Source organism: Sinocyclocheilus anshuiensis, unplaced genomic scaffold (assembly GCF_001515605.1).
Source record: "Sinocyclocheilus anshuiensis isolate Anshui unplaced genomic scaffold, SAMN03320099.WGS_v1.1 scaffold1059, whole genome shotgun sequence".
Classification (NCBI taxonomy): domain Eukaryota; kingdom Metazoa; phylum Chordata; class Actinopteri; order Cypriniformes; family Cyprinidae; genus Sinocyclocheilus; species Sinocyclocheilus anshuiensis.
In genome coordinates this window covers 70,078-83,717 of record NW_015547703.1, presented here as the reverse complement: position 1 = coordinate 83,717, position 13,640 = coordinate 70,078, and the positions used below count along the sequence as shown (strand labels likewise).

General features: G+C 41.5%; 1 protein-coding gene and 1 long non-coding RNA gene across 4 annotated transcripts; one reads left to right on the top strand and one right to left on the bottom strand.

Annotated features, from left to right (window-relative positions):
* Positions 1-409: 409 nt before the first annotated feature.
* Positions 410-1,029, top strand: LOC107703944 (uncharacterized). Of its 2 annotated transcripts, XR_001635891.1 has the most exons (3): positions 410-495; positions 563-744; positions 822-1,029. It is a non-coding gene; the product is annotated as an uncharacterized LOC107703944 (long non-coding RNA). The 2 variants fall into 2 exon arrangements; XR_001635890.1 differs by lacking the exon at positions 410-495 and having other exon boundaries at positions 502-744.
* Positions 1,030-3,579: 2,550 nt separating this feature from the next.
* hdgfl3 (HDGF like 3) lies at positions 3,580-6,771 on the bottom strand. 2 transcript variants are annotated; one of them, XM_016506756.1, is made up of 6 exons: positions 6,406-6,771; positions 5,541-5,617; positions 5,302-5,440; positions 5,093-5,233; positions 4,272-4,409; positions 3,580-3,902 (listed from the first exon to the last, which is right to left on the bottom strand). In XM_016506756.1, exons 1-6 carry the CDS (start codon positions 6,487-6,489, stop codon positions 3,876-3,878), a joined length of 606 nt encoding a protein of 201 aa, XP_016362242.1. In that variant the 5' UTR covers positions 6,490-6,771; the 3' UTR covers positions 3,580-3,875. The 2 variants fall into 2 exon arrangements, with proteins under 2 accessions (XP_016362242.1, XP_016362241.1); XM_016506755.1 differs by having other exon boundaries at positions 3,580-3,905; positions 6,406-6,770.
* Between the last annotated feature and the right edge of the window lie 6,869 nt (positions 6,772-13,640).

The following is a 13,640-nucleotide window of genomic DNA, read 5'->3' as shown; positions in this document are numbered from 1 at the left end:
AGAGAGAGAGAGACACACACACACACACACACACACACACACACAGAACCAACGCGTCGTCGCTTTGATCCAGCTTGATCTTTACATTCACTCTTGGATAACTGGACAAAGTGATAAACTGGTTAGTTATGTTTCCTAGTCTCTGGTTAACTCTCCCGTACTCACATTTCTGAAGAAATCCAAATGTTCCGCGGCTGCAGAACTGCAACTGATCCAACTCTTCTACATTATTAATTAAACCAGCCCTAAACAAAAGCCGATGGTCAGTAAAAAACACACACACTTGACATGCAAAATACGTTTGGTATTAACGTAAAAAAAAAATCGCAATAAGAAACTCACAGAGCGATATAAAGTGTATCAGAAAAGGTGCGTTGATTGTGAAGCGTGTGAAAGGAAGGGGAACTCAGTCTGCCGGAACCTTCGGTGAAGCCGTCAGGGAATGAAATAAGAGTTGCACGTCACGTGTCGTGCTGGTATTCGGCTTTTGCGCAGGTGAGATTTTACCGTAATCAGTTTAAACGCTGTTGTTTGTCAGTCATACTGAAACGGTCTGCTAAAGTCTCTAGGCACCTGTTTCTGTTACGAGCGCCATGTCTTGCGCCACTGACTATGACGTGCAGTTCGCGTCGCGTTTCTCGGCGGAGGACGCGGAGTTCCAGCGGTCCGGCAGCGCGAGCCAGACCCGCCGCCCGTGCTCGAGGACTGGAGAGCGGCGCGCGGGCGCAGAGACAGGGACAGACGGTGAGTGCAGTTATCAAGCGCTGTAAGACAGATGCATGTGTGGCTGCTGCTGAATGAATTTGCGTGTTTCCCGTTAGACTCCCGGAGCAGCGGCAGCACGAGCCCCGCGGGCATCATTTCCCGGACCGCCGCAATGAACGGAACTCCGGCTCTCAGTCTCACGGCCAGAGGTCTCGTTACTGACCCACGGCGACGGCGTCTGACCTAGTGTGCGATGTTTGTTTGATCATTCCTTTCCTTGGTGGAATTACACTTCCCTTTGTAAATAAAGCAGTTCAAATTATATCCTGCCCTCAGTGTGTGTGTGTGTGTGTGTGAGAGAGAGAGAGAGAGAGAGAGAGAGTGTTTAGGTGTGTGTGTTCATTGTGGCTGATGTTCATCTATTTTAAAGCAGCATTTTGAGCCTCGGGCAGCAGCTCGTCACACAAATACAGTCAACTGGAAGGAAAAGCAGAAGCACAGAAGAATCAAACATCTACAGTCTCACAGACATTACATACAATAAATATTACAAGAAGAATGAGAAGAGACTGTGGTTTTGTGTAAATGTGTGTGTGACAAAATAAAATCAAATGATTTCAGATTAAAATCACGTGTGCTTTCTGGCCTTTTATCGACTTTACCAACACGACTGCTATTTTATTTAATTAATACTGTTCTACATACATTAAATACTGTATAAAATAATGCAGAATAACACAAACTCATCTGCTCTCTTTACACTTCTATGGTCTAGAACTGCAGCTAGTGAATCACCACTGAGCTCCGTCTGGTCTGCTGTTCATTACAGAACTCAAATGCTTCACTGCATCAGATCAGATGCAGTCTTTTCACACTTCAAGTTCTCCTGAGAATATTAAAGATAATCAGACAGTGGATCAACTTCATCCTTGTGATCAACTGCAGAACAAAAAAGATGGTGTGATTGTTTTTCAGACTCGTGAATCACTTCAGTTAATAATGAACTTTCTGTCAGGTTTCTCACATCACTCTGAGATGAACAGGAGGATGAAATACACACACCATTTCATAAATGTGGAGAAATAATGTCTCCAACAACACAAAACACTGTCCATACACGACTGTAAATATGGCTATTGGACAAATACCACTGTGTATATATATATATATATATATATATATATATATATATATATGCCCCTAATGCTGAATACTACTACTAATAATAATAGCTTGATTGAGTTCATCTGGGCTCCACATGGGAACATTTACTACATGGGGGCCCCATAGCAAAATCAGTGCAAGTGGCCCGGAGTTCCTAGCGATCCACTGCTGATGAATGAACATACTCGTGTTAACATGCTCTAGAAACAAGGGCTTTTTAGCAGGGACTTTTGTTTTGATATAGTCTAGTATTTATATTTATTCGTTTCATCCTGCCTTCAATAATAAATGTTAACGTACCTGCAATGATAGTCACGAACAACAGTAGCAAATCTATAGGAAAAGCCACAATCAAGAATAGTTTGATATATCAAAAAGAATTAAACAACTTTTTGCCATCATGGTCTGATGATGATCTGAGCCAAATCTGGTGAATATCTGAAGAGTTTGACCGAGTATGCTTGCGATGATATTCAAACCGGTGGACAGGCAATATGGCTGACTCTCAAATCAATAAAAACATATTTTGTACATATCTATATACATATACACACACATTACATACCTAGAAGTATGCCAATGACACATAATCCAGCGTCATCTTGATATATTAACTCGTGTAAAACTCTTTTTACAGAAAACAACTAGTAATGTGCAAAATGACCCAGAAGCACTGGGTAACGATCAACTCTGCCCAAAAAACATAAAAGACCAGTCTCATTATTTTAGGCTAAACAGTTCAGAAGATACCAGCCAAAAATAAATTCTGATGCATTAAATAAGTCTGAAGTCCACTTTAGTCTGAAGATGACTTAAGCCACATTCGGTGAGGATCTGATGATTGCTTGAGGAAAAATGGAGCCACTGGACTCTTGATTAGGATTCAGTCAAGCACACGCTTCAGAACATATGAGGAGAAACAACTCTGGTCTGATGGTGACATTAACGAGTTTGTTACAGAGACACAAATATGCCATGATTCACACTGAGACGCCACTACTAAGATGACAAGAACTAACGAACACTGTAGGAACCCTAAAGAACGAGATTGTTCTCCTGAGCACTATATAAAGACACAGCAGAGAGAACAGAAAACAACAGAAACCCTTTGCATTCCAATGAGTTTATTCTGTAAAATTCTTGTTAATAAACAGGAAAAACAATTTACATGTAGCTACAAACCTTGAAAATGCAACATCTATGAGGGCAATAAAAATTCAAACGAAGTGAAAACCACATTGGAGAGTGCGAATTTACCACAGATGTGCCATCTACGATCATCAAAAATAAATAGAATATATTCTTTATATAAACAAAGATAAGAAATAAAAATGTAACAAATCAAGGGCATGTTTTCCGTCGGGAAGAAGACAGGATCAGCGCCGTCTGACGAAACAGAGCTACGGAATGGAAACAGAAGCCAGCATGCCACTAGAAAGGCTAGAAAACAACCAACCCACCGACACACGAACGGATATTTCACGTCTTAAAAAGATGAGCAGTACCTCTAGCATCGGGATAATAGTACAGAGCTCCTAGAATCTACACCCAAATCAAATGTACAGAGATAATATGGAGTTACAGCACGCAACTCTGTGCACGATACTTCATACGGATTCTACAGTTTCCACTCTTTATTTCTCTGATAAAAGCATGAAAGATGGCTGAGTTGTTTAACAGACGAATGTCTGACCTACAGTGTTTTGTTCATTGCAAAAGAAAGAAATCTCTAGCACGACATGTGTTAATGAGTGGCACGAGAGGAATGACAGAGATCGGGACGGTTCAGGGTTCGAGGCTAAAGCTACACCTCTAAACTCAAAACAGCAGAGAGGAATGACGGTCGCGTGTGTGACTCCTGGACGTTGTGTTTTTACTGTATGTGTGTGTGTGTGTGTGTTTGACTGAACCAGATAATAATGTGTGGGAGTTTGCAAGCGATCAGCGTAATAAGATGCATTTACAATATCACATATCAGCATCACGAGCCGTCGTCCGATGATCGTCTAGTGATCCTCCCGGAGCGACAGATTCTGCTGGAAGAGAGAAGAGCAGCATCAAACACACTCGTTCTGCTGTGACTGTGGACTTCATTCAGTATCTCTCTCATACTGTAAAATGGGTCGAGTCGAGGACTATTCCTCATCTGCTGACGTCACGTTCATCCGTGAGCTCATTATTACACACTCACTGACAGCGTTGAAAAACTCTTGGTACGTGACACACGTCGCAGTTTTTGGCAGTGGTGAGAGTGAACATTGTAATTAGCCATTTCACGCAATCACTGTTACTGTGTGTTTATAAAGTATAACATGGTTATATATGAACTTCAGATGAACTCGATGCCGTCACTGCTGAAGAAGTCAAACAGAAGATCTTCTTCACATGTTCATTACTCTTACCCCTTGACTGCACGTCTTGTCTGAAGAGTTCTGGATGTTGTTGTCATGGTCACCAGCTTCAGATCCGCTCTTCTGCTCGTCTTTCCCATCCTTCTCCAGATCTTCATCTGAACCCTTCCTGGACAGCTTGGAAGACATCTAGGAGAAGATCAGAGTGAAAACAGCTTCATTCTCACATCGCTGCCCTGCGTCATGCCACTACACTACACTAGCAGCTCGGTAACCTTCACTACATGTGTGAGCGCACAGGACTCTGCTGCTAGGCAACAGCTGTTGCTAAGTGAAGGCTCAGCGAGAAGGATACAAGCGTTCAGCGCTGAACTCTGTCAGGAAATCCACATGCACTTCCTAAGCTGCTTCATCAGACACGGACCCGTTTCATTTGAACAGAGGACTCAGGTGTGTGGATGTAGTCGCATCATTACGGGGAAAAACAGAGATCTCTCTGATCTCAAACACTCAGTATGATGTGTTCATTTTCTATTGTCTCGGTTTCACACGCCAGTTGACAGTGATCCCGTGGCATATTCTGCCCCCTACTGACCTGGAGCCTGAAGTGATCTTTAGCATCAACTCAACTGAACATGTTCATTCTTAACACAGCTGAATCACTTCATATATTCAGTGCACACACCGCAGATTATGTAACTAGATCATATTTGCCGTATGCACGGGAGGAAGAGTCCGGGCCCTGTTTTCTCTCCACTATCTAAACACCTGATGGAGTTTCTCAATGTTCACACGATTCTGAAAAGTGCTATAAAGATAAAAAATAACTTGACATGAGACTCACAGAAATGGGTTAAAAGCTGCTCAGGTACCTTTGAGGATGCACTTTTTTTCCGCTTGGATCCGACCTTGTCCCTCTTCATCTTGCCCTCCTCTTCCTCGCCCTCGCTGCTGGCGTCGGCTGCGTTCCCACCTTCCCCTTCTGTCTCAGACGAGCTCTGCTGCTGCATGACCTGAAGGCACAGGTTTGGGATCAGGCGACCCTCGCACTCACCTGAGCTCGTACTAGTACTGTACTCACCTGGTAACCAGTGAATTTGACACCAGGGTTGTTTTCAATTTCCCACAGGCCTTCATTAAATCCTTTTCTCTTGTTTGACTTGCCAAACTTGTCTTTATATTCCTTGTAGGGCAGCAGGTCTTTAGGGCCCAGGAAGGCGCTACGGGACGCAGGAGACACACATGCTGTCTGATTACTGGTGGTTTATTCATTAACACACAGGACCGTATCACTGAATCACAAACACACACAAGACTTACGTCTCATGGGTACCAAAAAAGAAGATGGGGTATTTATTAGCTGGTGGCTTCACGGCTCCCTCCGGCAGCTCATCGATCTGGAAGCATCAGGACGAAACAGTTCAGCGCTCAACTCTCACATTGATCAGGAACTTTATTCTGAATGTGAGTTTTTAATAGGTTTTCACCCATTAACCCTACAGATCAGCTCTGGCCCAGTTTTACCGATGCATTTCACCTCATTTCACATAATAGACGCTCTACATCTTTACAAGCTTGTTTTCTTTAATGAAGACTTGAAGCAGCACTCTGTGGATCTCGGGGATACTGATCTTTAAGAGCACTGATCTGAGAACATCCGGGCTGGTTCTGAAAGGAAGCTGAAACTAAAACACTATTTTGGGCCCAGATCATCTCATACATACACGCTACGGAACGGAACGGTTCGGTTGATCGTGATTCAGGCGGTTCTGAATGGAATGGTATCTGTTCCGGTTCCGCGCGGGCCGAACGGCGCTTCACGGCCCAGATGAGGAGCAGCTGCTCCCCAATAACCACATCAGCGACAAACACACACCAACAGACCCAACACACATCCGAATAACTCCGAACCAGACCCGTCCCGAGATGCAAGCACTCCATAAACGTCTGAAATAACGCAGAGCCCCGAACGACGAGAACGAGCGGATCATCTCACACTACACACAAAGACACGCTTTGACGCTCACGATCCGCGCGTCGGACGCTTTTACTGATGCATTATGATTCCTTTCCCTCCGTTTTTGCCCTTATTTGTACGCAGATGGAGGCTCGAGTGTGCAGCGGCCGCCCCGCGCTCCGGTAACCGGCCTCCGCGCCGCTCCGCTCGGCTGCTGCTCGTACTCACCCTCGCCGGCCAGTGCGGGTATCCCTTCATCTTGGCGAAAACCAGGTCTCCAGCTTTATATTCCCGGGGCCGTGGGCGAGCCATCGCGACACACACTCACAGACGTGAAAGAAAGACTGCACGATATTCCGCGGGTCTCGAGCTCAGCGGCGGACGATCGACCATCAATGTTTTGATCGCAGTTAATAAGGAAATAAATAATGAAAGAGGAGAAAGGGCCTGGAGAAACACCTCTTCCCTCGTCTTCTTCCTCCTTAAACACTACAGCCCGATCCCTTCGTCGTGTAATGTTTAGGGCACGTTTTATTTCCTACTTCTGTGGGATTTTATTCTGTCGAATATACGAGCATTAATTTTATTGCAGACAAACACACACACAGCACGTGTTTCAATTCAGCATGAGTTTATTTTTAAAATGGGAAAGAAAAACAATTAGAACCAGAACAGCAATAAAAATGTCCTTCAATTAACAATATTTAAGCTAACAATTTCACTCTGACAGGCTCCTGAAAATACTCCCCCAACAGGACACTACATCTCGTAATTTAAAAAATATAATAAAATAAAATAAATGAAAAAAGGTTTTTTTTTTTTTTTTTTTTTACAAATGAATCTGTCCTCATCAGGAGAAATAGAGGCTGATGTGTGCACTGCTGTGGAGAATCATTAAAGCAACAGATGGAGTCTAAATGTGTGCATGTGCTTTACTGAGTGAACAAACCGCAAATTATAAACACAATACTCAACCTAAAATGCTTTTAATGGGAGCGAATGCGATGTAGAAACAAGTGTTTTCACCTCACAGTGAAGTCAGTAACACTCAGGACATACAGTTGTGATCAAAAGTTTACGTACACCTTGCAGAATCTGCTAAATTGTATATAAATACATACAGGTGCATCTCAATAAATTAGAATGTCGTGGATACAGCACTCTGTGAACAGCCAGCTTCTTTGGCAATGAATGTTTGTGGCTTACCCTCCTTGTGAAGGGTGTCAATGATTGTCTTCTGGACAACTGTCAGATCAGCAGTCTTCCCCATGATTGTGTAGCCTAGTGAACCAAACTGAGAGACCATTTTGAAGGCTCAGGAAACCTTTGCAGGTGTTTTGAGTTGATTAGCTGATTGGCATGTCACCATATTCTAATTTGTCGAGATAGTGAATTGGTGGGTTTTTGTTAAATGTGAGCCAAAATCATCACAATTAAAAGAACCAAAGACTTAAACTACTTCAGTCTGTGTGCATTGAATTTATTTAATACACGAGTTTCACAATTTGAGTTGAATTACTGAAATAAATGAGCTTTTCAACAACATTCTAATTTATTGAGATGCACCTGTATACTCCTGGCTCTTAATGCACTGTGTTTCCTTCTGGAGCATCAGTGAGCGTCTAAAGCTGTTGTAATAGTTGCGTATGAGTCCCTCAACTGTTATCAGTGTGAAAAGATGGATCTCAAAATCAAACAGTCAACTGCTGGAATATGGGGTCAAATACACAAAAGCATTGGTTTTGGAGGACCTGGAGGATTTTCCTGAAGAACAGCAGCAGTTGAACTGTTCAGGACAAACAAGTGACTCATGAACAACCATCACGCAAACAACAACAACAACAATCATGGTTCATCAATCACACACATAAGAATCAAGCTTATGTAAACTTACGAACAGGTTCATTTTTTATAAATTCAGCTATTATTTTGTCTTGTGGACAATATGTAAACAAGGTTTTTGTAAAATATCTTATTCAAGCAAGTGGCCTCCTGTCATTGTGTCTGTTCTGTCCACAGACGGAGGATCTGCAAAGCACTCAGAATTAAGAACAAATCATCACATAACAAATAAATAATAATAATAACCCTAATGCCAAAAGATTTCACTTTCATGGTTGTAAAAGCAGAGCGACTGACTGACTGACTGATAGCGTGTTTACAATCCCAATCTGCCACTGGGCAAACTTAATGGATTGATGACAGCTAACACACCCTCAGCAGTGCTCTTTTACCTCTGAAATATCATAAACAGTTTAAACACAATACAGTCAGCAATCAGCTAGACTTTTGCCCATTACCCAGATTACACTCTTCATGTAAACACCTTCACCACGTCCTTATGCATGTCTGCTTACGTTTCAAACGTCAAAACCAGAGAATTATCTGACGATTTGTAAATGTGTCTTTCTTGCATTGCCACACAGATTCTGCATTGTGTTGTACATGTAAACAAGCTTCAGGATTCGTTAGTGTCTGATCCTCAACAATCTGTTGGTCCAAATGCATTTGTGGCAGTTAAAGACAAGCACACAAAGTGCCTTTTCTCTGAATAATTACACAGACTTTCAGTAAATTAAAATAACTCGTAATTGCAGTAAAATAATCTGTTGAAACATTTGAGATTCACAGGCTTATTTCAGATCAAACTCATTTCACATAGAGATGTGTAGAAATGACTTACAAAAGCAACAAAAAGCATGTAACAGAACAACTCAGTCACAGTCTTTAGGGTTGTACTGATACACTGACATATTAAATAAAGGGCTGTAGAGTTCAGTTTTCTGAATGACAGAAACAACAGAAACCTGAGAGAATATTTTCACTCAAGTCCCATTTTAAGTTCAAACATGTATGAATGTTGGAGCTTTAGTGATTCTCATCCACTTATGACAGAACATAATCATAAATTTGCGTAAGACTAACGATTTGAAATGTTTAAAAGAGACGTCAGCAGGTGATTACTGTCTACCTTTATCTGATATCATAAAATAAATAAATATATTAAATGTTCAGCCAAATAAAGTGCTAGTTAACAATTGCTATTTTGGATTTTTCTGACAGGCTGCATCAGCAGTTTAACATTCATTCTTCACAGTGAATTATTGCTTCAGCCATTTGAGAATTTTCAACAATATTTGTTTTGTTTAACATTAACATTGATCAGTAGCATTGCATTAACTCCAGCATACAGCAGGACGAGTTGACGTGTGTATCCTGACCTGCTGAGCCCAGATCTCTGGCAGCTGTGCTGGTGGCAGTGTTGTTCCTGCAGGGGGCAGATCTGTCTCACTGACACACGCGGCTTCTTCATCAACACAGTTTCATCAGTTTTCACTGGATCCTCTGGAGCTACTAACTAACTGCTCACAGACTTCTTAATGAAGAATGAGATTTAACAGAAACTACAACTTCTTTAATTTTATGATTCAAATGCAGAGAGTAAATTATTGTATATATATATATATATATATATATATATATATATAGACCTGCTGAGCCCAGATCTCTGGCAGCTGTGCTGGTGGCAGTGTTGTTCCTGCAGGGGGCAGATCTGTCTCACTGACACACGCGGCTTCTTCATCAACACAGTTTCATCAGTTTTCACTGGATCCTCTGGAGCTACTAACTAACTGCTCACAGACTTCTTAATGAAGAATGAGATTTAACAGAAACTACAACTTCTTTAATTTTATGATTCAAATGCAGAGAGTAAATTATTGTATATATATATATATATATATATATATATATATATATATGTATATAGTATTTTTCTCACGCTCTGTGGTGGGGAATCTCCTTTACTCTTTCCAGCTGATGTGATGCGAACACACGGCAGAATGAGCGCAGGAGACAGTCTGTGTATATGGGAACATCAGGTGGCCTTCACTCATAGACTGATAGGTTCATGGAATATATATTTTTTAGTTTTAGTTTTTAGGACATTAGTTTGTAGAACAGTTTGTAAAGACGGCCCCACCAGTCCTGCGAGTGTAACTGTGATTCCTCACTTCTCCACTAGGTGGAGATGAAGACCCAATTATAAATGACTATGATTGGAACAAAAGGCAAGAAAATAAATTGATAAATGAATCCACTTTGACACATTATATGAATCCAAAGGAATACAGATGAATGTTGCATTTGCTGTTTACTCATACATTTATTGTAAATGTGTTTTTAGTGCTTGTCAAAATCAGTAAATGCTTTTCTGTTTCATTTATGCTGCTGTTTGTGCTAGACTACTAAGAACAGGCGATTTTATGTTTATTATATGAGTGAAATTTATCATCTTCTCAGAGACTTTACATATTTAAAAAAGGTAATACAGCGGCCCTGTGTGTGTTTGTGCCTTCATTCCCACAATCCCAGTGTCGGAGGGAACGGCATGATCACAGCCAGAGGACGACGCCACACACCCCGAATAAATTATCTAACTGTTTGTCGTCTTTTTTTCCCTGCAGCCTCGACACGGAGTGATTTCAGCCCCTCAGCGTGTGTAACGCAGCCAGACTGAATTGTGGGAAATGAGGCAGACGAGCAGTAAATAACAGTTGCCATGATGCCCCTCAGCTCCCGCCGCACTGCCACCCAAACACCCGGCCGGACTCCACAATTACTGCACTTAACACTCGGCTTGGCGCATGACAGGTGCTTATTTTCCAGCACCGGGGGCTTGTGCATTTGAATAGAGCCACTGTTCTGGCCATCATCATCATCATCCTAACACCATGATCATGTAACCAGACAACCTTAATCTGACCTTTACACCTTTCATCTTTATATCTGTATAAGAGAAGTATATGGAAAAACAAAGGGACGACAGTAAAGCAGACGTGATCTGCTCTCATCATCAGGTTTATCTGTCACTAATGAAATGCTTGGTGTTACTCGTGTTTTCCTCCTGTGATCTCCAGTGTATCGTGATGAACGGCTAATGCTTCATGCTCTGTATATGTGGATTTGACTTCTGTCCCCGTCTGTTGATTTCAGATGTTGGGCCTTGACACAAACTAAAGCATAGACACGTCAGCGCTCAGCGGTTAACGTACATGGCTTTATCAGCTCTCATTAAAACTGCAGCTCATCAGGCTGAACCTCATCACTCCAGCAGTAACATTTCACAGCTGTATGCAGGGTTAGAAATGAAAATCTATGGCAAGTAACACATATCAACTCACTAGGCAATATTGGCTGTTTGTGATTGATAAAGGAACCTCGCAAATTAGAAACATCTTTACAGTTTGAACACAGTTTTCTGTAAGTGTATATGCACACTTGAAAATAGTGTATTGTGCAGTTTTCAGTAAAAAAAATTTTTGTGGCTTGAATTAAGTTGCAGGAAATAATAATGATAAAAATAAATAAAAATATGCATTTTTTTCAAACACCTAAATTCAAATTCATTGATGTCACTTTACACTAGTGAGTAGATTCAGTGTTCCGAACTGCCGCCTTTAACTTGAGAAAACGAGTACAGAATAAAGCGTGAGTACCTGCATCTTTTCATTTATAATTTGTCTTAAATGTCATTTTGTTAAAAAAATAAATCATATAAATAGTGAGAAAATTGTATCATTAAATCAGTATGGTGAGTTGTATCGCAGTGTGAGTGAATCGTTACATCCCGTGAGTACAGAATAAAACACGTGCGCGATGGACAGATCGTCCGCTAATCTTTCAAGTGAACAATATTTGGAAATGACAACAAAATAAATGCTGTAAGAAGTCTCAGAGAATTTTGTTTTCATTTAGTTTTATGATATCTGCAAACAATCATTGACTGCAGTAAAACTGAAAGCGATTCAGTGATACAGAATTATTAATAAATATATTTCAATCTAAGCAGTTTGATAATCGGGTTTATTTCTCGTGTTTTGTTTTGACTAGTTGGAGTTCTGAATGGTCGGGAAAGTAAACATTTAAATCTGCTGGTAAGCATAAAATGTCGATGTTTACTCTTTTGAGCTACGAAAGCTAAAGGCAAGAAGGTAACGTGTGTATAGAAATGAGAGTTAGGTGCTTTAACACTCTCTTCATAAGAATGGAACACAGTGTCCTGATAAATAATTAAAATCCTCAGCACAAGATTTTCTCGCCTTGATCGCGTTCCTGGATTGTGATCACGATCGTCTCGTTGAAGTCCTTACCTCTCACGCTCAAAGTTACAGTCCCAGCTGTCATTCCCATCTCCCATTGCTGCGGTTGACGATTCAGAAACATAAATGGGATCACACCTCTTTTTGTCCTTGTCAATCACTGGAGCGGCGTTCCTGTCTCCGGGCCACTGCAGGGAGCGAGTGTCACACGGCATTACAGTCCTGCAAACAGAGCAAAAAGCAGCTTTTTAACATAACAAAAAACCAAGAGATGCATTATTAAACGGGCAGATCAGGCACAATTTGAGTAAAGATGTTGAATGTTGAGCCACGGGTTTCAGCAGTGAGCAACAGCGACCGCTCAGCCGCGCTCAGCATGAATAAATGATGACCACAAGATCAGCGGCGTCCGACATGAGCATTAGTCTGACGGACGTGCATGAGTCCGGCTGTAGCGACACACACACACACACACACACACACACACACACACTCATGGGAAGATTGTACTTTTTGTAAAAAGCCCCCATCTGTATGGTAAGATACAGGCTATCCCACCGCGATAATCATAGCAACACCTGTTGGTAGAGATTTCTCTTTGAGATGGGCGGCGTCGGTACAAAGAGAAACGCGTGAATGATAGACGCACTAACTGTGTTGTGCTCTTTGACCCTGTCGATAATCGATCGGAGCAAATCTTACCAGAGCCGGTGAGTCAATCCAGTCCAGGTTCGGCCAAAAATTCCCCTCCCTCCGAGGAAATGAGCACAGAGTCCGGCGGTGGGAATATGGCTGGCTCACCTTTGTGCGCTCATCTGAATGACAGCGGCTCCAGTTCGTGTTCCAGACACGCTGCGGCGCGACGCCCACAATAATTCATCAGAATTACGCCCTGCGCAAGTGGCTTCAAAGCCTTTCATGCAAGATGAATGACATTAGTTTACTTGAAAAATGAATGCAAAGACAGAAAAATGTACAGCATTTAAGTAAAATAGGTGCCGGTTCAACGGACGTGCACAATTCAGAAATATTATAAAGCGTTTAATAAAACAGCGTAGCAGTGTTCAAGAACGATAGTGTACTAGTAGTCGGTTATAGGTCTCACATTTGTGTCAGACTGCCAATAAATGATTTCCCTGCATAGCCTACTCTTTTACGTCACTTTTGATTGGTTGTAATAATTCTTCACTGCATTGAAGGAAGTTATTTCCATGCAAACTTTAATCCCAACCCTGTTAAAAAATAAAATAATAATAATAATAATAAAAATAGGCCAAAAATGAATGAAGAAATAAATAAAAGGATGGATTTATCTGCCAGTAAAGTGAAAGTGCGACAGAGCAATACTGTTGGAGATATTAT

Excerpts from the sequence above, each read along its gene's own strand:
- hdgfl3 (XM_016506755.1), bottom strand. The coding sequence starts at position 6,489 with ATGGCTCGCCCACGGCCCCGGGAATATAAAGCTGGAGACCTGGTTTTC. Across the intron at positions 5,441-5,540 it reads TTTTTTGGTACCCATGAGAC|CGCCTTCCTGGGCCCTAAAG; the intron begins GTAAGTCTTGTG and ends TGCGTCCCGTAG. Across the intron at positions 5,234-5,301 it reads TCAAATTCACTGGTTACCAG|GTCATGCAGCAGCAGAGCTC; the intron begins GTGAGTACAGTA and ends CTGTGCCTTCAG.